We start from the raw sequence: 26,083 nt of genomic DNA on the forward strand, positions 1-26,083 counted from the left end.
CATGCAACCACAAATCTGATGATATGACTACAAAGTTGATCATTGAGTTGTGGCTTAGAATGTCTTGGTACCAAGTGTACATATGGAAACTCTTATGTCCAAACCTAGTGTTCTTTATGGAAAATCTGTGATGAGCATGAAGTTAAATCACAAAACTCCACTCAGATTCAGATAAGGGGGACTGTTCCTTCCAGTCACATCCCTCCAGATCAGTGCCTATGTGAGCACTGAGGTTCCCCAGTCGAACAAAGGATGGATAAAGTGCTCACCAACAGTCTGTTAAAGGACTACAAAAAAAAGGTTGGGTGCCACTATCTGCTGTTTGGTGCATAAACAAAAAGGCTACCCTCATATCTACTGGGGTGGACCCCTATGTACAGGCATCAAGTTGGGGAACTGTGAGTACGTCCATGCCTGCTTGGCATCTCTCACTGGGAGAAATTCCAGTAGGAACTCTAACCTTTCTTGAGGATACTGTTTGCAGAGTCCAAGCAATGTGACAGGATGAGTCCAATTATATCTAGGGGAACCTCACACATGAACTCAGGCTCCTTTCCTGCCAGCGTCCCATGCCTCTTGAGCTAGTTTCTGCAATCAAGGATCGGATCATCAGAGTCCCTTCATTTGGCCACTGCCCAGCTCACACAGCACTTGAGCCCTATGGCCCCTCCCATAGGTGGTGAGCCCACAGGAGGGAAGGCCCATGTCATCCCTTTAGGACTGATGCCAACTAGGCTTCATGGACAAAGGCCTGGCCATCAGGCACTCACCCCTGTACCCCACCTTCCGGCCTGGTTTCATAAGGGGGCCCCAGTAACCTGTGTTTAGGCCAGAGAAACCAACATCTATTGTTGCTATTCCTTATAGGGGTTATCTGAGTCATTATTTGTCTGGGCTCTCCCCTAGAAACCTGTTTGCCATGGGGGACCCACCCAGGGACATAAAGCCCCCAACAACATAGCTCCTAAGATCTTGAAGATGCATAAACCCGTCCAGCATAGTAAGGTGGCAGCCGAGGGAAATAATGGCTGTTGCCACAGAATTAGCTAAATGAGAAAAGTTTTGTTGGTAGGAATGTACTGGTGGCTCAGAGGTGTAAAAGGAGGAGTGAAATCTTCACTTGCTGGTCCTCACAAGACACGAATACATATCAAGACATGTCAGCCCTGCCTTAAAATGGGTGTTAAGGTGCTCTTATGTAGTTAAAGGAAACCCTAATCAACTAATTAAAAGTTTTTTAATGAACTATTCAATCATTTTTGGACCCCTGAAAAATACATTAAACTTATATTTATACTCGAACTAAAACCTGAATATTTTTGGGACTTGCACATCTAACAAATGTTAGCGTGAAAATATTTCAAGACCTCCCTGTCTGTTTCTATTCTGTGCAGAGTTTTTTTGTCATATGTATAAATAAATACACAAATATGCTAAATACAGCATATTTCTTGCCTATTGGATTGCATGTCAGACCAGAAAGCTGTGTTAAAGACTTACGGTGATGGTGTGTCCTACTGGAGCTTCAAGCAGCCAAGTACACCTGCTTGGGCTGGGGTAGAGGCTGGGGTAGTTAGGACTGGAAATCAGACCTCCTTCACCTGATTGCCACCCTCCACATTCTGCACAGAGAGAGTTATGTCTGTTAGAAAGGTTTTGGTAAGATTATCACATCTACGTGAGACAAGGGTTGTCCAGTGGTTTTCAGAATCATCAAAAGAACACAGAAAGAGCTTGGTCCTGCTCCACAACCAGGTGGAAAATGAAACACACAAAATTTCCACAGACTGATCTTGTCCTGGTTTACTCCCAAATAGTGATGCCTATAAATGAAGCATTTGGACGAAAACTTGCAAAAAGTTACAAGTGCTGTAACATGTTGCAGACCTTATAATTATAGAACAGCTGGAACTGTTAGTTAAAGAACTTAAAATCACTCTTCAACCTAGGGTCTCTTCAGTTTTTGCCAGGGATGTTTTTACATCTGCCAAGGAGATTATTATAGAAACTTTAAGCAAAAACTACTTGTTGTATTTGTCTGATTTCTTATTCTTCACACAAATTAACTGCTTGGCAGGTCTACACTCACCAAGTGCTTTTCTAGTCTATTTCATTTTACCCTGTTTTGAATAAAAATGCAATAAAAGTAATTTTCCAGACATTAAATAGGTTTTGGGTTTATAATATTGATGTCTGTGAACTTCCATAATTTGATTCAGTCATCCACTAAAATAAATTTCAATTAAAAAAATGTTGCTTTTGTTATGCGGTTAAAATGTGATTAATTAATTACATGACTAAATAATTACAAAGCCTGTAATAACTTAATCAGTCTTTCTAATAAAATCCCACCCTCTATTTATTACAAAAGTGGTGCATGGTAAAAAAAAAAAAAAAAAAAATCACTGAGTTAGTGTAATATTTTATTATATATTGTATTTTATGTTCTCAGGACCCACTGTGAAGTTTTTATAAATAAATTAATCACTTTATTTAAGACTGCTTTTTTCTCTTTTTTTCTTATTTAAGAGAGCTTTTTTTTCTCTCGTTTACCTTTATAGCATTCATTGATTGATGATATTATAAAGGTAATAAAGTTATTTTACCAGAAAACATGTATTTGGCCTTGAAGCCCAAATCGCCCTGCTGAGTATCAGTCTGGAAATGGACCCACAGGCTCGCGGTGGACACCACAATGGGAACTGGAGGGATGGTTTGTCCACAAAACGTGGCCAACAGCTCCCCATCTGAGTCACCTGAGGGAAAATGTAGATCATTTTAAAAACTGGACAGAGAAAACAGAAGCTGATGATAATTATCTACATATTTACTTTCATTTCCCCCAACATCTTAGCCTGACACGCCAGACTGGAGTGCTCTATTTATTCAATAAAGAGCGACTCAGTCCCTCCCCTTCACAGAGATTTCCTTCAGTCTAAAACAAACCAGCCACTCTGATTGGTTGATCTGAGGAGACTCTAAAAGCAATATTCCTAAAATTTTGACAAACTACCATTGCAATATGCAGGAGTCTCCACTGAATGATGTTTAGCATAAAAGCCACAATTCTCTTAAAATCTTGTGAGATTTAATTAAAATTGTGGCATATGCCAGGATTCCAGATTGTTTCGGGGCTTTGCACTCTCTGTGGAGGACTCTTCACATGTGCATGGAGGTTTTGGAAGACTTCACCCCTCATTTCGCTTTCTGACTCCTTCTAAAACTCCACATTTTACTGTTGTTTGCTATCAAAGATGTAAGTTATATTTTTCTCTTTAATTATTTGTTAAACAATTTCCGCCTCCTCCATCCATCCACACCATCTTTACTTGAAATAAACTGGTCATGTGACCTGCTACATCCAGTCTGGGGACATGTGAATGTGAAATGCAGGATACTTGAGAGTATAAAAACCTTTTAGCAATATTTGAGAGTTGTGGTTTTTTTGTTTTTTTTTAAATTCAGGTGCTTCCACACATATTGCGATATTTCGATTTTGCGTAGTCCTCGGGGTGATGGAAACACAGATTGCACCATGCTTGTGAAGGATTAAGAGGTTGTGGCACACTGGGTATGGTGGTTACCTCCAAATCGAAGACTGCTTCAGCCAGTCTCTCCAGAGGTCTGATTCAGAGCTCTGGAGAAACTGGTTGTGGTGGTGCTATAAAGCTACATGGTTCCTGGTTTGAACCTTGGTGGAGCTTTTCTTTTTGGAGCTTGTTCTTCGCATTCATTTGGGTATGGTCACTGAGTTCCTTGCACAGTCAGGAAACATGTATGTTTAGTTAACTGGTGATTCTAATCTGAACCTCAGTGACTACTAGTATTAGCGGTTGACTTGTAGTCTAAACCTGAACATGTGTAAAGTAGCCCAAAAGCAGCGCACCGTACCAGACTTACCTAAGCGGAACTGGAGGTAATCTAAGTCACAGGTCTGATGGTTCTCCAAGTGCAGATCTTCTATGAGCACCACAATGGAGGAGTTGACTTGACGTGGGTTCTGGATCAACCACTCGCAGTTGAGGTTGTTGCTGTAATTAGAGACTAGGTAGCCGGGGGAGGTAAAGTTCCCGCCTTCTGGGTTGTTCAGGACTCCCCCACAAACTAAATGGAGACATGAAAAAACCAAACTGAGGTGATACTAGTGTGTGTGCCTAAATCCTCTTAGCATTGGTATCCATAAATATACATCTTTCGACTTTGGGGCATTTCCAGACACAGCAAGTTTGAACCCCAACATCTGGACTTTGTTCTGTCATATCAGACCACAATTTGGAAAGTAAACCTTACCTGCAGGCTCATCAGAGGAATAAGTAGCCATGAAGCCACCATTGGACACAGAAGCATCAGTCCTGAAGACGATGGCCATGGTGTTGCCTGAAGAATGCACCTGAGTACCTGCTGGTACCGTCCCGCAGAATCTCTGCAGGTGGGGGGCATCAGCTGCCAGCCCATTCAGCACCTGAAAAAAATAAATGGTTTTTATTCATAACAATAAATAAATAATTATTCATTCCCTTCTCATTTAAACTCCTTCATCTCGTACACCAACGATGCCGACACTTTAGACTAGGAAGGCGAGTGTGTTACCCAGGAACCCAATGACTGGTGGGGGCAGGATTCTGAACCCTCCAGTCGCTGGACGACCTGCTCCACCTCCTGAGCCACTGCCATTTCTATCATTGTTGTTATTGTTCAAAACTTAGGCAATGTCCACACAAGGAATATTAAGTCATTTCATTCAGTTTCCAGATATTTCAGCATCCGTTAGTCACATAAAATTACTGTCTTTTTCCAAGCTTTATTTTTTGGAGCTGTGGGAAGCGGCAGCGGCGCAGTACTCTAACACCAAACCAATGTGAAGAATCCCCCTTATGGACTGGACTCTGGACTTTTAGTGTTTTTGTCCAACACCACTGCCTCCGCAAAGATTTTTCTGCTTTCATTCCCACCATTTACTGAGTATTTGCATGACAGATTTGAATTGTTGGCTCTACAGAGGGTGTGACTGGAACACAGCCCTCTGTATTTACATGACTCCAGGGTAACTGGGCCTAGTCCTTCTGTATCTACTGCGTATTATATTTCTTGCTCTATGTATCACATATTTCTCAACATCTGCCCAACAATTTGCAGAAAGAACTGCAAATATCTTGTAGCTGCAGATATCTTGTAGCTACCACTGTCCACAGCTGAAGAACCCACACATTAACCAGCAACCTTCCTGCTGTGAGGCCACTCTGCTGACCACGCTTGTTAAATGTGACAATATAGTATACCTCCATTCTGCCACACTTCCCCCTCAAACCCAAAACAAATGAAGAGTCAGGGTGTGCATGGAAATATCCGAGTGTATGAGTTTGTGTGTGGAAGGTAAAGGTGAACATGGAGGCCAAACCATTGTGGAAACCATCACAGAGTTTGGTTCTACAGCGTAGATAAACAACCTCTAACCTCTGGTGTAACCAGAGAAAACAGAAGGGTTAAATCTTGGTTAAATCTGAATATTTATGTATTTTAATGTGCATGAAAACATAACGTGATGAAATAGAAGAAATCTGAAAGGAACTCACATCAACGTAGTCAAAAACACAGGAGGTGCCAGAACCTTCCAGCCTCAGGTCATTGATGGTGAGCGTCACCCTGCGTCCCGGCGTCACCACCACCTCCCAGCGACACACTCGGCTGTGTGGGTACAGATTGGGATAATTGGGAGAGGAGATCGTTCCAGATGGTGCGTTCAGTTCACCTCCACAAGCTGCAGGAGACAAGAAAACAAAGACATTTTCACAAACTCCCTGCATCGCGGCAGTTAGATGATTTTTATCCTGCAAGAAATATTTCAGCTTTGAAAACCAAGGGATTGAGATTTAATTCCAGTCCTGCTGAGCATTATGGACTGCAGCAGACCAGTTCTCCTGTTCCACTATCAGGATGTGGTTCAGCGTGGTCCTGCTGGACCAGTTCTCCTGTTCCACCATCAGGATGTGGTTCAGCATGGTCCTGCTGGACCAGTTCTCCTGTTCCACCATCAGGATGTGGTTCAGCGTGGTCCTGCTGGACCAGTTCTCCTGTTCCACCATCAGGATGTGGTTCAGCGTGGTCCTGCTGGACCGGTTCTCCTGTTCCTCCATCAGGATGTGGTCCAGCGTGGTCCTGCTGGACCGGTTCTCCTGTTCCACTATCAGGATGTGGTTCAGCGTGGTCCTGCTGGACCGGTTCTCCTGTTCCTCCATCAGGATGTGGTTCAGCGTGGTCCTGCTGGACCAGTTCTCCTGTTCCACCATCAGGATGTGGTCCTGCTGGACCGGTTCTCCTGTTCCACCATCAGGATGTGGTTCAGCGTGGTCCTGCTGGACCGGTTCTCCTGTTCCACTATCAAGATGTGGTTCAGCGTGGTCCTGCTGGACCGGTTCTCCTGTTCCACCATCAGGATGTGGTTCAGCGTGGTCCTGCTGGACCGGTTTTCCTGTTCCACCATCAGGATGTGGTCCAGCGTGGTCCTGCTGGACCGGTTCTCCTGTTCCACCATCAGGATGTGGTCCAGCGTGGTCCTGCTGGACCGGTTCTCCTGTTCCTCCATCAGGATGTGGTTCAGCGTGGTCCTGCTGGACCCGTTCTCCTGTTCCTCCATCAGGATGTGGTTCAGCGTGGTCCTGCTGGACCCGTTCTCCTGTTCCACCATCAGGATGTGGTTCAGCGTGGTCCTGCTGGACCCGTTCTCCTGTTCCACTATCAAGATGTGGTTCAGCGTGGTCCTGCTGGACCAGTTCTCCTGTTCCACCATCAGGATGTGGTTCAGCGTGGTCCTGCTGGACCAGTTCTCCTGTTCCACCATCAGGATGTGGTTCAGCGTGGTCCTGCTGGACCCGTTCTCCTGTTCCACTATCAAGATGTGGTTCAGCGTGGTCCTGCTGGACCGGTTCTCCTGTTCCACCATCAGGATGTGGTTCAGCGTGGTCCTGCTGGACCGGTTTTCCTGTTCCACCATCAGGATGTGGTCCAGCGTGGTCCTGCTGGACCGGTTCTCCTGTTCCACCATCAGGATGTGGTCCAGCGTGGTCCTGCTGGACCGGTTCTCCTGTTCCACCATCAGGATGTGGTCCAGCGTGGTCCTGCTGGACCGGTTCTCCTGTTCCACCATCAGGATGTGGTCCAGCGTGGTCCTGCTGGACCGGTTCTCCTGTTCCACCATCAGGATGTGGTCCAGCGTGGTCCTGCTGGACCGGTTCTCCTGTTCCACCATCAGGATGTGGTCCAGCGTGGTCCTGCTGGACCGGTTCTCCTGTTCCACCATCAGGATGTGGTCCAGCGTGGTCCTGCTGGACCGGTTCTCCTGTTCCACCATCAGGATGTGGTCCAGCGTGGTCCTGCTGGACCGGTTCTCCTGTTCCACCATCAGGATGTGGTCCTGCTGGACCAGTTCTCCTGTTCCACCATCAGGATGTGGTCCAGCATGGTGGAAGGTCTTCCCTGAAAGAGACGTTGCCTGGATGGGAGCAGATGTTTCAGCATTGATGGAGCTTCCCAGATGTGGAAGCTGCCCACGCCATCGGCACTAATGCAACCCCATCCCATCAGAGATGCAGGCTGATAACAAGCTGGATGCTCCCTCTCCTCTTTAGTCTGCAGGACACGCCGTCCATGCTGTCCACAAACTATTCCACATCTTCATCCAGGTTTCCACTCAGAACATTTTAAATGAGCTTTGGTCCAGAGAAGACGGCGTGTTTCTGGATCCTCTTCACATATGATGGAGCTTTAACCTGCATGTGTGGATTTCAGTCTGAACTGGGTTCACACTGGTTTCTGGAAGCTTCCTGAGTCCATGCACTGGTTTCCAGTAGAGAATCATATTATAATGCAGAGGATCACCAGCATACAGCCTTGTCCCAAGAATACAGAGATTCCTTCTGGTTCTCTGGATGTTCTGATGATGTGATAAACTTCCTCGTTGGGCTCTTCAAAGTCTGAGGAACATTTTTCTGAAATCCTGTCCCTACTTTCAGACCAAGATTGTCTCAGATTGTTGAAATGTTCTTTCCATCTGTGAGATTCTGCCTCTCTAAATGCTCCTTTTCAGCCCAGTCATGTTACTGACCTGTTGCCAGTTAACCTGATTAGTTGTCAAATGCTTCCAGTTGTTTGTCATTTGTTCCAGTTACACCTCCAGCTCTTTGAAATGAAATGAAAAATACTTTATTAATCCCCAAAGGGAAATTCAATATTGTAGTATATAATTAACTAGAGGCGGTCTTGTTCCGGAGGCTGATGGCTGCTGGCAGGAATGATCTTCTGTATCTTTCAGTCTTACATCGGACCTGAAGAAGCCTCTCACTGAACACACTCAGTTGTTTCATCACTGTGTTGTGGAGAGGGTGTGAAGAATCCTCCATCATCTTCATCAGCTTGTGCAGCATTCTTCTTTGGACAATCAGCTCCAGCGGCTCCAGAGTTACTCCAAGCACAGAAGCAGCTTTCTGGATCAGTTTGTTGATTCTCTTCAAGTCTCTGGTTCTGATGCTACTACCCCAGCAGATGCTGCAAAGCTGACTGCACTCTCCACAACAGACTTATAGAAGATATGCAACATCTTGGTGCAGACGTTAAACCATCTCAGCTTCTGTAGATGTATTCAGTGTTGCATCAGATGTGTTGCTGCATCAGACTCAGATGATTAAATGTCTCTGTTTCATCTTTTGATACGTTGTTTATCTTCTACTGGGAATAAAATCTGACTGGCTGAGATTTGGAAATCATTGTTTCCTGCTTTTATGTATAATTATTGCAGAATAAACATGAAATGTGTGTGTGGAAAGAATGACAACATTGTGAAGAAAATCCGGTGAAATCTGAAACAGTCAAGCCTTCAGATCTCAGTGATGTCATCACATCTGACATGATTCACTTTTAACCAGATTAACGTTTAGAGGACATCCTGGTGTGACTGTACCTTCAACGCTGGCTTCAAAAGTCAGTCTGAACCCAGCGGCGCTTCCACTCGTGTCAGAAACAAACTTGACGTAAGCGAAACTGTCCGACGTGTCCAGAGGAGCAGGGAGGCCAGGGCCGCAGTGTCGGCCCAGCAGTCGTCCTGGACGGGGAAAAGACACGTCTCGTCTCAGTGTCCCAGAAAGACACACATCACTGCCTTTCATCGCGTTGTTCCTTACCAGACGCATTGTAATCTCTGATCTCCACGTAGTCCGCCGTGCATCCTGAGGAGCTCTGCAGGCTGAAGTTCTGGTAGCTGAGGGTCAGGTAGTGTCCAGTGGGCCCCTCCAGGTACCACTCACAGCTGGAGCCATCCGGATAGTTAGAGCCTGGGAAACCCGGACTGTGGACGGATCCGGTCTGACCGATGTAGGTTCCTCCACACGTCGCTGGGAGGACAGAAGCGTTTGACAGTAGAAGTACTACACATGTATTTATTACCAGTAAATAAACGTAACTTTGACAAGGAGGTGATTTTTATTTATTTGCTAATTTCATCGGTTTGGATCAATACTTCTGGCCGATTAGATTTTCTGATCAGACCCTTAGAGACTCATTCCCACCAGCTGTTTGCTGAGAAACTCTTCCTTTGGGGTTCTGTGTGAACAAACAAACATTCTGATGTGGATTAAAGAAGCGGACTCAGCTCGTCTACACACACAGGTCTCAGTCCGGTTCAAGTGGACCGAATATAGGAAGCAGGTTTAGGGTTGTGTCTGCAGCGCACGGCATCGTGGGTAAACAGAATCCCCAAACACGTGTGGGGTGGTAGGCGGCTCAGGACGGGAAATGTCTCACCGGGAAGATGTGGAAGAATTCTGTATACCAGACCACTAGGACCTGATCCACCTGGGCCACTAGGACCTGATCCACCTGGGCCACTAGGACCTGATCCACCTGGGTCACTAGGACCTGATCCACCTGGGCTTTTAGGACCTGATCCACCTGGGCCACTAGGACCTGATCCACCTGGGTCACTAGGACCTGATCCACCTGGGCCACTAGGACCTGATCCACCTGGGCCACTAGGACCTGATCCACCTGGGTCACTAGGACCTGATCCACCTTGGTCACTAGGACCTGATCCACCTGGGCCACTAGGACCTGATCCACCTGGGCCACTAGGACCTGATCCACCTGGGTCACTAGGACCTGATCCACCTGGGCCACTAGGACCTGATCCACCTGGGCCACTAGGACCTGATCCACCTGGGTCACTAGGACCTGATCCACCTGGGCCACTAGGACCTGATCCACCTGGGTCACTAGGACCTGATCCACCTGGGCCACTAGGATCTGATCCACCTGGGTCACTAGGACCTGATCCACCTGGGTCACTAGGACCTGATCCACCTGGGTCACTAGGACCTGATCCACCTTGGTCACTAGGACCTGATCCACCTGGGTCACTAGGACCTGATCCACCTGGGCCACTAGGATCTGATCCACCTGGGTCACTAGGACCTGATCCACCTTGGTCACTAGGACCTGATCCACCTGGGCCACTAGGACCTGATCCACCTGGGTCACTAGGACCTGATCCACCTGGGCCACTAGGACCTGATCCACCTGGGTCACTAGGACCTGATCCACCTGGGCCACTAGGACCTGATCCACCTGGGTCACTAGGACCTGATCCACCTGGGCCACTAGGACCTGATCCACCTGGGCCACTAGGACCTGATCCACCTGGGCCACTAGGACCTGATCGTCCTGGGTCACTAGGACCTGATCCACCTGGGCCACTAGGACCTGATCCACCTGGGCCACTAGGACCTGATCCACCTGGGTCACTAGGACCTGATCCACCTGGGCCACTAGGACCTGATCCACCTGGGCCACTAGGACCTGATCCACCTGGGTCACTAGGACCTGATCCACCTGGGCCACTAGGACCTGATCCACCTAGGCCACTAGGACCTGATCCACCTGGGCCACTAGGACCTGATCCACCTGGGTCACTAGGACCTGATCCACCTAGGCCACTAGGACCTGATCCACCTAGGCCACTAGGACCTGATCCACCTAGGCCACTAGGACCTGATCCACCTAGGCCACTAGGACCTGATCCACCTGGGCCACTAGGACCTGATCCACCTGGGCTTTTAGGACCTGATCCACCTGGGCCACTAGGACCTGATCCACCTGGGCCACTAGGACCTGATCCACCTGGGCTTTTAGGACCTGATCCACCTGGGCCACTAGGACCTGATCCACCTGGGTCACTAGGACCTGATCCACCTGGGCCACTAGGACCTGATCCACCTGGGCCACTACGACCTGATCCACCTGGGCCACTAGGACCTGATCCACCTGGGTCACTAGGACCTGATCCACCTGGGCCACTAGGACCTGATCCACCTGGGCCACTAGGACCTGATCCACCTGGGTCACTAGGACCTGATCCACCTGGGCCACTAGGACCTGATCCACCTGGGCTTTTAGGACCTGATCCACCTGGGCCACTAGGACCTGATCCACCTAGGCCACTAGGACCTGATCCACCTGGGCCACTAGGACCTGATCCACCTGGGCTTTTAGGACCTGATCCACCTGGGCCACTAGGACCTGATCCACCTGGGCCACTAGGACCTGATCCACCTGGGCCACTAGGACCTGATCCACCTGGGCTTTTAGGACCTGATCCACCTGGGCCACTAGGACCTGATCCACCTGGGTCACTAGGACCTGATCCACCTGGGCCACTAGGACCTGATCCACCTGGGCCACTAGGACCTGATCCACCTGGGCTTTTAGGACCTGATCCACCTGGGCCCAGGTGGATCAGGTCCACCTGGGCCACTAGGACCTGATCCACCTGGGCCACTAGGACCTGATCCACCTGGGCCACTAGGACCTGATAGGACCACGATGACCTGATTGACCCAGACCACCAGACCTAATCGACCCGGACCGCTAGGATCTGATCGACTCAGACCATGAGGATCTGATTGACCTGGAAAACTGGGATCTGATCAAACAAGACCACTAGGACCTGATCCACCCAGACCGCTAGGACCTGATTGACTCGGACCATTAGGATCAGCTCAAACCAGACCTTTAACGTTCTTTAAAAGGTCTGATTTGTTTAAGAAGTGAATCTTTAATGGAGTCTCAGTCCAGAATAATGTGGCCACCGCCTGTCGCTCGGTCGCCGCCACCGGGTCGTCGCTGCCGGGTCGTCGCCGCCGGGTCGTCGCTGCCGGGTCGTCGCTCACCAAATATCCCAGACCTCCATCTCAGACAGCCTGACCTGCAGTTTCCACTCAGATCCACAGATAGAACCGTAGTAGTTCTGCTCTGCGCATCTTCAGAGTGACTGGTAGCATGTTGGTTATCCTTACTGGTTAGCTGTCAATGCTAACTTGGTTTCTTGGCCGCCTGGTAAACCCAGCAGTCAGTCAGTTCTAGTGTGTGATTGGCTAACAGGAAACTCTTCTTCTCTCTTTGTTAATTGCAGCTCGTGACACAGTTCAGTAGCTGATCTGGGACAGACTGAAGCTGGACATTTCAGCTGAACGGAGAGCAAATGGATGCTGTTGGTGCATGAGTGGGTTGGATGAACCCTCACTGACTTCCTCGTTGGCTGATTCCAACCTCTGACTTTTGAAATCAGACTCCAGGCTGTGTGGTTAACGTTGTCTGCTCACCTATGGAGTACTTCGCCTTGAAGCCTTGGTGTGTCACACTGTGGTCAGTGCGAAACCTGAGCAGCATGGCGGGGCCTGTTGAATGCTGGGTGGACGGTCTGGTGTTGCCACAAAGCCGGGAAAGCAAGTCGGAGTTTAACGCCGAGCCATCTCGGAGCTCCAAGTAGTCATAGGAACAGCTGTGGAAGGACAAGTCCAAACAGAGACAACGTGAGAAAACTCCAGTCCTCTGGTGGAAAAATCCCCAACCTGGCAACAAACCGACCTAGATGTGGGCTCAATGTAGAAATCCTCAAAGTCGATCTGAACGGCTTCTCCGTTGGGCGCCGTGATGATCCAGATGCAGTCGATGTTCTGAGGGTAGTTTTGAGGATAGTTGGGTGAAGTGATGTAGCCGGGTGGATCGTTGTCACCGAGCTCGATGAGGCCTCCACACGCTGTAGAAACGCAGAAGGAACAACGTCATTCTTACCCATTACACCAGTACGTTTATCCAGTCAGCTCATAAAACCTTAACTAAGTTTAACTTTATGAATCTTCCTTTTAGTGGAAGTGAGTCCAGCAGGTCAGAAAAGACAGAAAACACTTCCCGTACCCTGACTCTGAGCCTGAAACGTCAGCTTGAAGCCGGTGGCCTCGTTGTTGGAGTCAGACACAAATTTAATAAACATGTGGTTGTCGGTGGTCTGGAGGAGAGCCGGGGGGGTTGTTCCACAGATACGTCCTCCGAGGAGAGGAGCTGAAGCATCGGGACCGTTTCTGACCTGTGAAAACCCAGACACCGAATTAAACCCGACAACAGAGACGCCGCCTGGAAGAAGACTTGGAGCGCATCCTGCAGTGGGCGGGTGGGGGCAGGGGGAGCGCTCATGCTCACCTCCAGGTAATCTCCTGTGCTGCACACAGTTCCAAAGCCCTGGATCTGGAAGGGACTTTCAAAGGTCGCAGACACCTTAAAACCAGGCGTGACCATGACGTGCCAGCTGCAGTCTAGGCCAGGGAGGTAGTTCTGGGGGTAGTGGGGACTGCTCACCACACCTCTGTCTACATGCAGGAGACCACCGCAGCCTGGAACAGCAGAGAACAAGACCATTACTACTTGTCAGGCCCGGTTTTAGAAAGGTTTTCAGCTTTATATGATGTTTTTAACCAGATATTAAGTATTACTACTCATACTGAATGTTATAATCGAAAAAACATATGGAGAAAGGAAAAAAAATAAGCTATTTTTTAAATATGTGCATTTGTCTTACACAATATAGAAATATCAGACACGTTACCTGGCTGTACCTGTGCCACAGGTACAGAATGAGCATTTAGGAGACAGGAAGTAGGGTTTACAGGAAGGGAATAGGGGTTTGGGTTGGGCAAAAGAAATAATCTGAACTTGGAATTTCACATGATTATTTGGATCATTTGTCTTTCTAAGAAGACCACTTGAGGGAAATATTGTCTTATAAACCTGATATAATGGTGTAAAGTTGAAGCAAAGTTGCAAAATAAGTAGAAATTTGGTCAAATTAAGTCAGATACATGTGTTTTAGGACTATTAAGTTACAATTGTCCATCTGTGTGCATATAGAGCACTTTATTATTTTATAATTCTTATTAAAATGAACATGATTTTTAGTGGAACGATCCAGACTGTGGTCGATGTCAAGCATATCCATCCTCGACCTCTCCCAGAGTCACTTGTGGTCTTTTGACCCCTGCAGTTTAAACCAGTAATAACTCAGGATCGCTGATGTGTACGAGACTGGGGACTGTATTCCTGAAACGTCCTACCATACCACATATGTCAGAATGATGTCTGGAACGCCTGTTTCATGTCCATTGTCCAACCAGGACAAAGTAGACAAGCAACTTATTGAGAAATGAAGTTTCTGGGTTAAACTCAGCCAAACTTACTCAGTTTAGCCTCATTTATGCTCCCTTTACGTTTGTAGGTACATCCGTGTCAAACAACAGCAAACAACACTGCCCACACACTACCTGGGTGTGTTTTACACAGGTATCCACACTGCTGGCACTGCATAACTTTAATATTCTGTTTGACACATTTTCATGTCACACTGATATTCATCAAGGCAATTATTTTTTTCTCTGCAGAAGATGGCAAAGCACACTTCAGTTTTTTGTCCATTTTGGTGCACCACTTCACAGCAGCGTTTCGCTTTGTGGCGCCACATCACATGCCAGAAACTGGCTGTTGTGAACGTGCACGATGTCTGATTCCTCAGTGTCCAAAAACGACATTATCAGAAGAAGAGAGGGAAAGAAAGAGAGAGAGAGAGAGAGCGTAAGAGATAAGACTCAACATCAGGCTGACTTTTACCGTCTGAACAGATCTCAGAGAAGAGATGGGATGCAAGACACGATACCGGTCTAGCCGTCGTTGGTTTGGGAGGTGGGCTTCACTGGGAAAACCTGAGTTTTGTCATGAAAAGCCAGAAGCTAGCGGGTGAGCGGCATGGTTCACATCACAAGGTAAAATGCCAGGTTGCATTGTTTCAGTCTACATATGCTCTGTTTCTGTTTTTACATTTTTACTTTTGTATGATTTTTATACAACATACTATCTAGAAGTTTCTTCTTTATTAAGTTTAATGGGACCATATCTAAGGAAATAAAAACTGCTCATCAACACCTCCGATGTTCATCAAAGAAAAGATTTTTTGTTTTCTTTTATCTGAATTTTTAAACCTTACAAAAGTCACTCTGCTAACAAATCAGTGTGATATAAAAAGGGTAAACAGAACACAGTAGTGGGGGAGTACGCTACCTTTGGAAAAGGAGGCATTAAAGCCTCGTCCATTCACAATGCTGTCTGAAGAGAAGTGGAGGTACATGGAGTCTCCTGTGGAGTGCAGAGGACCTGGAGGATCTCGACCACAGACGCTGGCCAGGACAGGTGACAGACTGGTCGCACCTGGAAACACCCAGCCACAAGAGAACAAGCAGATCAGCTAAGATATCGTCTGTGCTTCAGTAAAGACAGTCTACAATCCGACACAGCTTCACCGGGATGTTTTTGACCTGTTCATCCATATTTTTATGACAGACTTGTTCTGTCAGGGCTCACCATCTCTGATAACGATGCTGTCGTAGTAGCACGGCGGGTTGCCCTCCACGTCAAGAGACAAGAAGTTAAACTCCACGATGGAGTCTGGAGAGCGGATCAGCCAGGTGCACTCCTGGTCATGAGGGTAGTTTTCAGGCCATCCAGGAGAATACAGGAACCCAGGAGTCTCCCCTGTCATCACCACTCCACCACATGCACCTGAAACACACCCTCAAGGGTTAATACATAGAAGTGTATCGTATTCCCAGAAGCCACCAGAGAATTGCTTCACCACCTTTTTATTTATAGGCGATTAAACAATGTTGCGTAATGTGGCTGGAATTTATTATTTCATTAGTCCTTATTTAATAATATTTCATTCATTCACCAGTTTCTAAGAAACCATTTACAAAGCTGAACATGTCATGTGTGGAGCAGTAGTTTCATTTTCTGTTTCTATCACAGCTTTCCAGCTACTAAAACCTCATTCATTCATTCGTCCATCCATTCATTCTAACAGCCCACATAAAGTTGAGGTATAATTTATGTTGCTGTTCTTCCAAATGGCCACTGGAGGGTGCTATATGATAGTGAGTTCTGTGAGACTGTTAGCAGCATGAATACATGAGTGTTTGATGGATCATTTCTCCTCCTTTATAAAAACCACTTAGTGTCGTATTTTACATGGATGGAAAGCCTGATTATCCGCCTTAACAACCAGGTCAAGCTGGTATGGATGATGCCTCTGTGTAATGAACAACATAGCTAAATGTTTGGGTAGCACTCCCCAAATTCCCCATGTCTCTGACCTGGTGGTATAGTGGGAGGGGGTCCAGAGTCCTGCACAGCAGTCCATTGTACCAGGAAGCCTCGTCCTCCCACCACTGAGTCTGACTGGAACTGTAAGGTGACTGTGCTTCCTGAACTCCTTACAGGAGGAGGTAGGTCCAAACCACAGTATGTACCAATAGGGTAATGATTAACATCTGGGCCATCAAACACCTGCAGAGAAATGGATTTAAGCACCAAGGTACAGCACACTTACTTTAAATACTGTTTATTTCTAAATGTGCACCTTGTAGTAGACATTTGATCTAATCCAACTTTTTTTATAGAGCACTTTTAAAACAATTACCAAAGTGCTTTTCACCATCCCAGGCTCAACAACCAATACAGACATCATAATAAAGAGTAAATCAAAGACACCATTGTAAAGCGATTTATGGCACCGGGCTCCTCTCTGCGCTCTTTACCCTCCATGTAGAAACATCTGACATTGTTGTTCATTTCTGTTTCTCCTCTTCTTATTCAGCAGCAGCTTCTTTCCCTCTTTCCTGTCCTCTCCACCTTAACTAGTCCAGAAAGATAGACCTCCTTCGTGGTTATGGTCCTGATGAAGGTTTTCATTCCTGGTTCTGGTCCTGATGGTGGTTTTCCTTCCTGTTTCTGATCCTGATGGAGGTTTTTGTTCCTGATTCTGGTCCTGATGGTGGTTTTCCTTCCTGTTTCTGGTCCTGATGGAGATTTTCATTCCTGGTTCTGATCCTGATGGTGGTTTTCCTTCCTGTTTCTGATCCTGATGGAGGTTTTTGTTACTGATTCTGGTCCTGATGGAGGTTTTCCTTCCTGTTTCTGATCCTGATGGAGGTTTTTGTTCCTGGTTCTGGTCCTGATGGAGATTTTCATTCCTGGTTCTGGTCCTGATGGTGGTTTTCCTTCCTGTTTCTGATCCTGATGGAGGTTTTTGTTCCTGATTCTGGTCCTGATGGAGGTTTTCCTTCCTGTTTCTGATCCTGATGGAGGTTTTTGTTCCTGGTTCTGGTCCTGATGGTGGTTTTCCTTCCTGTTTCTGGTCCTGATGGAGATTTTCATTCCTGGTTCTGGTCCTGATGAAGGTTTTCCTTCCTGTTTCTAGTCCTGATGGAGATTTTCATTCCTGGTTCTGGTCCTGATGAAGGTTTTCCTTCCTGTTTCTAGTCCTGATGGAGGTTTTTGTTCCTGGTTTTGATCCTGATGGAGGTTTTTGTTCCTGGTTTTGATCCTGATGGAGGTTTTCCTTCCTGTTTCTGGTCCTGATGAAGGTTTTTGTTCCTGGTTTTGATCCTGATGGAGGTTTTTGTTCCTGGTTTTGATCCTGATGGAGGTTTTCCTTCCTGTTTCTGGTCCTGATGAAGGTTTTCGTTCCTGGTTTTGTTCCTGATGGAGGTTTTCCTTACCGGTTCTGGCCCTGATGGAAGTTTTTCTCCACTGCCTCCTGGTGCAGCTCAGGATGAAGGATTAAATCAAAGAGAAGATTTGATGCAATCGGCTGGTTTCTTTAGTTCGGTTAGTATTCATACGAACACAGTTATCATAAACAGAAATAAAGTGAATCATCAGATTGAACTGGACTGTATTTGTAAACGTGCCTTCAGATGACTTTGTTGTAAATTTCCGCTGTACAAATGTACAAACAAAATAAATTTAAATTGATTTTATTACGAACAGTACATTATCTTACTTTCAGATGGTCATAGTAGCAGTCATACAGGTCCTCTATGTCCATGTCCACAAATCGGATTTGGATGAAGCTGTCTCCGTCCACAGTTATGGTCCAGCGGTAGTGGGCATTGTTTGGATAAGTCCTGGGATATAGTGGGGATGCAATCTCACCAGACTCCCCAACCACGTCAATGCCATACACTGATTAACAGGACAGATGTTCAGTTCAGTCACATGTTCACACATGATGCTCAACTCAACAGACTTATGAAAACATGTAAACACCACTTAGTAAGAAAAGTAATAATATGCAACCAGTAGTATATACCTGAAGAAGCTGTTGGTTCATAAACAACATTAGTTTAATTAAAGTGCCATAAATAAACCAAAGACAGAAACTTACAATGAGAGAATGTGGCTCTGAATCCGGCTCCACTGACTGAAGCGTCGGAGACAAACTTAACCCAGAGGATGTGACCAGTCACAGAGGTGTAGTTGGAGGGAAGTGAGCTTCCACAGAAGCGACCAACCAGGGAACCGGTGGAGTTCCCTTCTCTGATTTCCACATAGTCATTTACACAACCTGAGTCTCCTTGAAGGTGAAACATGCTGAAGAAAACAGAAAAAAAAACATCTCAAACAAAAATAAATCCCACAAAGTTTGGCCAGAAATGAAGGAATGCATAGAAAATATGAACCATTTTATTTTAATGTCTGGAGAGGGAATGTGTGCCAGGAGAAAATAGAAATCCGAGATAACAACCTTAATTCTGATCAATGGACTCATAAATTACAGCTCTTCTATTTCTAGATCCTGTAAGATATAATCTTCAGTGTTACATAGACATTATAACCAAACAGATGTACTAACCAAGTTCCCTCATGTAAAAGTCTGGCTGTAAATGTGAACTGTGGAATATCTTTGTCTGCATTTCTATATTGTGGCTTGAAACAGGACAGGATTTCCACATCTGACCTCACAGATACCGCCGATTAGTTTTAGATGCCAGACTTTTTGTGATGCGCCTTTTTATTATTTGATGTCTAGTGTCTCTTTTTACTTCCAAACCATCATCCCACATCACTGCCTCAAGCAAGAAACATTAGCCTGCTAACCTGTAGGCTAGCAAAAAGTTATAAAGAATTATTTGAAACAAACATGATCCCATACCCTCCTTAAAGGCAAAAATATTGCACAAGAACAACTCAATTCATAAGTCTGCTTTTGTAACAAGGCAGAGGTTTGTATGGGGTGTTAGCTAACGCTAGCTAACATTAGCTAACACTGTTCTGAAACTTCAACACTAAAGATGCATCTAGAAACCAAACATCATGAGAAAACATGGGATTTTTACCAAAGGAAAAGATTAAAAAAAAAAAAAAAAAAAAAAAAAAAAAAAAAACCATCATGTCTGGCAACTCCTAAAATAAGTTTATTCACATCTAAATGAAATATAAATTTTATTTAGGCTACAGTTTAGTTTGAATATTTCATCATTGTATAGACATTTTATAAGCCCCATTTTTACTCATCAAATTTTCATCTTTGTCCATCAGTTTTTTTTAAATCCCTTCTTTATTGCTGTAGTAAAATGTCATATTCAGTAGATTTTTGTTCATAAAACTAACTGGGGCTATTAAGGTGTTCTTGTAGGAGATTGATTTTGTTCCATGAAGAATCAGCCCCCTGGCTAACACATGATAAATACTTTTTTTTATCATGTGAATTAATTTTTTTTTTATTTTTTATTATTATGTCATAAACTCTTTGCCAATCTTTTAATGTGTCAAACTGCCAGTGAATTCCGTTTAGTTATAGAATACAGATTAAAATGAATGTTGGAATATTTGAGTAGACCGCAGACTTTGTACTAGAAAAGTTGGGGTCTGGTGTCAAAACAGGTTCAGAAGCCCTGACCCATGAGGCACCAAGTCCCTGTCCCAGAGGCTGCTAAACACTAGTTGGGCCACTACTCCTATAAGGACGACATGTAGCCTACAGGCTTCTCCGTACTGAGTTGTGTTGATGCAGGAAAAGACTGGATGATGCTTCATCTTGAAACATTTCGAGTCTAGAAACTCATGCTGGATACAACACTCAAACAAGTGGAACCCTCTTCTAGAAAATGGCCCTACATGAACCTTAAATGTTTTACTACAGATGTGTTTACTAACATGAAGGAGAGCTGGACACGGTTTCCTGGTGAGCTTGTGATGGTCCAGACACATTCCATGTTAGGTGGGTAGGCGTCCGGGTAGTTGGGACTGTTGAATGCACCATTCTCCATCAACAGATCTCCTCCACAACCTGATCATAGACGGGGGAGAAGAAGATCCTGTCAGTACCAAGCTGTCTGAACCACATCAGACTGATCTGTCAGTGGGGGGGTGGCGTACTGGAGGTGGAGGCGGTGTAGGTTGCTCTGAACCCTTTTTTAGACACAGAGTGGTCGGAGGTGAAGTTGACCACCAAAGAGTTGCTGAATGACGTAACCGGATGAGGCAATTCTGTTCCACAGTAGCGCCCTAACAAAACATTAGGCCATATATTTATTTGGTTTTTTCAAGATCTATTTGTTTTCCCAGTTTATTTACCCAGCTTAACCTGTGCTCATACAACCACACAGCACTATACAAACCTATAGATGGCGCCTGGTAGTTGTCTCCATCCAGGATCTCCACGGCGTCATGTGAACAGTTACTGTTGATCATCTCCAGGTCAAAGTCAGTGAATGACAGAGTCACATGGTTGACTAGTCAGAAAACACAAGTCAGGTGTTTTTAGGTGAATCTGTTAATGCGTAACATGAAACATAAAGGTTAAGGCTCAGCTTACATGGTTCTTGTGCTTTGATGATCCAGCTGCAGTCCTGGTTTGGTGGGTATGGTTTTGGGTACCGTGGTGATGCAATGGCTCCACCAATATTGTCTGTTATGATGGTTGCACCACAAGCTGTTGAAACCAGATGACTTGTTTAGAAAAGTCTGAACATCCAGGCTGAGCTGGAGAACACACCTCCTGTGCTAAATGATTCATATGATCCACTTTACATTCAATAAACTCTTTTCTACACATTTTTGTTCCTGACTTCATTGTTAATACGTGTGTAACTAGACCAGATCTGGTTTTAAAGAAGTGTTGACTGAAACCAGCAGACCAACCCTCTGAGAAGCGAGCGCTGAAGCCCCGGTGGTTGCGACTGGAGTCAGACCTGAAGCGAACATAGATGGTGTTCTGGGTGGAGGTGATGGGGGGTGTACTGGTACCGCACACTTGAGCGAGCAGAGGAGATGACATGGTTGGACCATCGTGGATCTACAGATGGAGAGACACTTTTAGCTCATTTTCAAAGCAGTGAAATAAGAATTAAAGGTTGGTGGACCGAAATGAAATGAATTCTTTGTGCCAATGGGACAACCATCGTATCACTAAACTCTGGTTACTAAAAGCTAGTTAGTTTATCTTTTTGCTCAGTTGTCAGACCTCCTCTGGATGTTTGTGAACACAGAAGGGATGAAAAATCATCAAACAAATAAAGACTGGTGCTATTTTTCCCATTTACACAAGTATTCAACCTCTGGACCCCCAGAAAGATGTTTCTGATTGTAGGGACAGTTTGAACAATCTGATGCAGGAGTTAATAAAAACAGTGCTGCATTATTCTAACATACAACATTAAACTTCTACAGACAGATTTTGATTTTAATGAGTCACCAGATAAAATGATGTTTTCTAATTAAACATACAAGTCAAGATGTACAACTTTCCAATTGGACCAAATTAAAGTGAATGCACTACAAAGTCACACAATAAGTCCTGCTGGGTTTTTTTTAAACCTTCTGCTGTGACATCTTAAGGTCCATTTATGCTGAACAAGCCCAGAAGAACCCAACGTCGGTCCTCGAAGACCGCTGTCCTGCAGGCTTTTCCATGTATCCCTGCTCCAACACACCTGTCTTCCATTAAATGGATGCAACAGTCAATGACGTTCTGCACAATGACTGATTAGTTTGAGTCAGGTGTGTTTGAGCTGAGACACATGGAAAACCTGCAGGATTGTGGTCCTCCAGGACCAAAGCTGCACAAGACAGATACACAGGTGGATGTGGATGGGAGCAGTGTTGAGCTGTATAGCTAACAGACTACCAGCAGAAGAAACAAACCAGAGAAGAAGAGGAGGAACAAGAAGAAGAAGACGCAGAAAAAGCCAAATAAAAATCACCCAATAAGACTCAGAAGCTGAGAAGAGCAAAAACCTTGTTGTTGTTTTTTTTATCTGCTTCTTCTGGTGTTTTTGGACTGTTGTAAACAACTATACAATGGTGCATTACCACTACCAAGCAGTGTCAAAACGCAGAAGTGAACTCTGAACTCAGCACTGCCCCCTAGTGGATAATATGACTAAGCCATGGCAACATAAAGGATGCATGGAAGTATGAGGGCTGCATCTTATGACAAAGTTTGGAACAAACGTCCCCATTTACGTAAGTAAGAGAGCAGGAATGGGCTTTTACAGGAAACCAACAGTGCTTTCAGAGTTCTACTAGTTCTGGATGATGAAGTCTTGAGTTGTCCTGCAATCCTGTTGGAACAACTTCCATCTTGCAGGTCTGTGGTCAGCGTTCTCAACCACACAGTTCTGGCTTCTGACACATCCACCTGTAGGATGCTTTATGGACTAGAGTGTGGATTCTTATGAACACTAAGCTGAACTGAATCATTCACTGCACTTTACACAGCACCACACTAATGTTTAAAAGGTGCAGAAGCAGTAACAGAAACAGGATACAGCAAACTTTAATTTAAATTATAATAAAGGTTTTAAATTCTTCTGTAAACTTCAAATGTAACATAGTCTGTGTCAGACTATCATTTCTACTGTATTACTAGTTTTATAGACAGCATTTATATATTTCTCTCACCGCGACGTAATCCCACAGACAGCTGCCGTGGTATTCTATGTCCAGGTCGGTGAAGTTGAGGAAGACGCGGTGGTTAGCGTCCACGCTAATAATCCAGGAGCAGTCCACATTGTTAGGATAGCTGTTGGGATACAGAGGAGAATGGATCTCCCCTGATGGAGCTGTGACTGGACCTCCACAGCCTGAAGAAAAGTGACAGGTTACCTAAAGCTACACTGTAAAACTACTGGGAAAAGATTTTGTAAAATTACCACATAATTCTGTTATAAAAAATGCTATTTATACATTTAATTTTACATTTAATCTTTTGTTTCATTTAGTCTCTTTTTTAGAGTTTTATGAAAGATGTTTAGCCTGTGTTAAAACAGCTACACTGTAAAAATGACTGGGCATAATATCATAAGATTTCAGCATAATTCTGAGTTTCAGGACAATGTTTCAAGTGTTTCATACTTTATGGCATTTTATTGTATTGTTTGATTATACCGTATAGTTGTGTTGTACGGACATCGTTAATAATCAGTAAAAAAACAAACTCCTCATCAAGCAGATGCATGCTCTCAGTGCCTCCTCACCTCCTTGGACTTCCGTCCAGTTGGCGTTGAACCCTCGACCACTAACGTAGGCGTCAGACTTGAAGCGAACTGTGAGGATGTTTCCAGTGCTGGAGACCTGCATCGGGCTTGTTGTGGTGGTGCAGAGTTTGGCCAGCCGGGGGGCGGATAGGTCTGGGCCTCCATACACCTGAAAAGAAGTAAAAGATTCAGCTTAAAAAAACTTAAATATGTGTAATGTGTGTCCATGTGCACATTGTGTCGAAATGTATTTACTTTCTGGTGCTAGGACCAGTGTGGGATACCAAGCCACAAATTTGTCACTAACCAGGTAATTATTCGGTTTTCTAACCTTAACCAGCTGTTTTATTTCCTGGCTTAACCAAAAGAATAAAAACATTTTTATGCATTTAAAGAAGCACAAAATATGTTTATTTCTTACTTCCAGCACATCATAGTTGCAGTCTTGGTGGAACTCCACATCAAACTCGTGGATGGTGAGAGTAATACTGCTGCCAGCTGACGTGGTGATGTACCAGATACACTCTGTGTTTTCAGGGTACCTGCTGGGGTAGCCTGGGCTGTTCAAGGAACCAGTGGGACCAGTGAGTTCCCCCCCACAACCTGAACCAGACACACACAGTCGTTATATAAACACCCTGTTCACAACTATAATTCTTAAACCGGATCATAGATACTATAAATCAGAGAGGCATTTAGATCTGTAAACAGTCTCTGAGGTCTCTCATGAAAAAGACAGGATTATAACGTCGTTCATCATTTTATCACCTCCACCATGGAGGTCATGTCATTGCCTGTGTTTATCCATCTGTTTTTCAGCCACTTTACACAGAGACTGTTGGGCACCCCTTTCTGAGAATGGGTAAATAACATGGATTTCATCAACCTTTGGGAATGATCTGGAAGGAACTGTGCACACAGGAATCCTGTTGGTACTGACCACAAACTTCAGTTATTTTACCAAAACATATCCAAGTATTAAAGTCTCCTAATATACTCTAATAATATAACAATAATCTTAATATAATAATAACAATTTAAATTTCCAAGTATTTTAAGGAGTACCCCTACAAAGGGTCATTCACAATAGTCCACATGAGTTACCTGGTTGGCAGGATAAACCTGGGTTACCTGGCCCATCGGGATCTCCTAGGTCACCTGAGTTACCTTTGCTACCTGGATCACCTTGATCACCCAGGTTACTGGGTTAGCATGGTAACCTGAGTCACCAGGTTAGCAGGGTAATCTGGCTCACCTGGGGTACTTAGCCCATCTGGATCTCCTAGGTCACCTGGGTTACCTTCGTTACCTGGATTGCCAGGGTCATCTGGTTAGCAGGGTAACCTGGGTAAACTAGGTTACCTGTATCACCTGGTTTGCAGGGTAACCTGGATGCTCAGGTGATGAAGCTGCTGAAGCTGCTGAAGTTTAGACACATGACCACTTGCATTTCCTTGTGTGGCCCCCAAGGAAATACCATACTAGGACCACACCTGGCTCCCAAGATATTCACCGTTATCTACAACCAACATCTGAATCACATGTGGCCCACAGGAGACATGCCATTATCCAAGGCAGGCCATCTATGTCCATTACTGCCCTACTCAACACCTACTGGTACGTAATTACCAAAAGTAGTCTGGATTTGGCCTAAATATGCCTGCTGTCTGGGTCTTAGATAGTTTATACTGGCATGATAACAATGTTTAAGTTTCTTACCGTTCTGGTACCACATCATCTGAAATCCAGTCCTGGTTAGAGAGTAGTCTGATCTGAACACCACGGTGAGGGCGGAGTTCGTGGTGGTGTTGGCTGGGGGCGGAGTGGAGCCACAGAATGTACCAATCAGAGGAGATTGCTCATTTGGCCCATCATAGAGCTGAAAGGATCCCATTCCAGAGAAGTTTTTATCAGTAGAAAGAACAACAAGTGGAAACAGAAACAGTAAAAAATACACCTGAGACATGCAGAGAGTTTAGTTACTGGAAGAAATGACAAACATCCCAACAGAAGCTGTTTATCTAAATCAACTAATGATTAGTCCTGCAGTTTTATAGAGAAGGTGATAATTATCCTTAAACAGGAACTTTCTCTGCTGCTCTAAAAAATTTAATATGAAGTTCTCCAAAATGTGATGATTTTTTTTTAACCAAAACCACAAATAGAACAAATTTCATAATAAGACAATAATGTGTATTACATCGCATCATGCGCTGTCATATCGTGGCATGTTGTATCATATTGTGTTGTACCGTGTTGTATCATGTGGTGTCATGCTGTATTATATCTTGTTATGTTGTATCGTATCATGATGTATTCTATCATATCAGGTATCATATGGTGCAGTAGCTCATGGTGCCATTTTGTATTGCATTGTGTCATGTCATATTGAATAATAA

At 45.0% G+C, this 26,083-nt stretch overlaps 1 protein-coding gene across 1 annotated transcript in view; it reads right to left on the reverse strand.

The window, feature by feature from the left end:
- Positions 1–26,083, reverse strand: part of cubn (cubilin (intrinsic factor-cobalamin receptor)) — a gene marked incomplete at both ends in the record, with an annotated part of 64,604 nt that overhangs the window by 13,285 nt on the left and 25,236 nt on the right. Inside the window, 25 exons of the mRNA XM_079260186.1 lie at positions 1,501–1,622; positions 2,607–2,756; positions 3,901–4,104; positions 4,291–4,462; positions 5,574–5,758; positions 8,954–9,094; positions 9,174–9,383; positions 12,645–12,823; positions 12,910–13,081; positions 13,240–13,408; positions 13,522–13,712; positions 15,427–15,573; positions 15,727–15,924; positions 16,515–16,707; positions 18,206–18,387; positions 18,590–18,795; positions 20,362–20,494; positions 20,584–20,712; positions 20,826–20,939; positions 21,023–21,139; positions 21,349–21,502; positions 23,110–23,291; positions 23,685–23,853; positions 24,106–24,287; positions 25,404–25,563. Of these exons, the coding sequence (XP_079116312.1) occupies positions 1,501–1,622; positions 2,607–2,756; positions 3,901–4,104; positions 4,291–4,462; positions 5,574–5,758; positions 8,954–9,094; positions 9,174–9,383; positions 12,645–12,823; positions 12,910–13,081; positions 13,240–13,408; positions 13,522–13,712; positions 15,427–15,573; positions 15,727–15,924; positions 16,515–16,707; positions 18,206–18,387; positions 18,590–18,795; positions 20,362–20,494; positions 20,584–20,712; positions 20,826–20,939; positions 21,023–21,139; positions 21,349–21,502; positions 23,110–23,291; positions 23,685–23,853; positions 24,106–24,287; positions 25,404–25,563 (4,161 nt within the window). The remainder of the gene's footprint in view (positions 1–1,500; positions 1,623–2,606; positions 2,757–3,900; positions 4,105–4,290; positions 4,463–5,573; positions 5,759–8,953; positions 9,095–9,173; positions 9,384–12,644; positions 12,824–12,909; positions 13,082–13,239; positions 13,409–13,521; positions 13,713–15,426; positions 15,574–15,726; positions 15,925–16,514; positions 16,708–18,205; positions 18,388–18,589; positions 18,796–20,361; positions 20,495–20,583; positions 20,713–20,825; positions 20,940–21,022; positions 21,140–21,348; positions 21,503–23,109; positions 23,292–23,684; positions 23,854–24,105; positions 24,288–25,403; positions 25,564–26,083) is intronic.

The sequence above is a fragment of the Telmatherina bonti genome, assembly GCF_933228915.1.
Source record: "Telmatherina bonti genome assembly, chromosome: 20".
Taxonomy (NCBI): Eukaryota; Metazoa; Chordata; class Actinopteri; order Atheriniformes; family Telmatherinidae; genus Telmatherina; species Telmatherina bonti.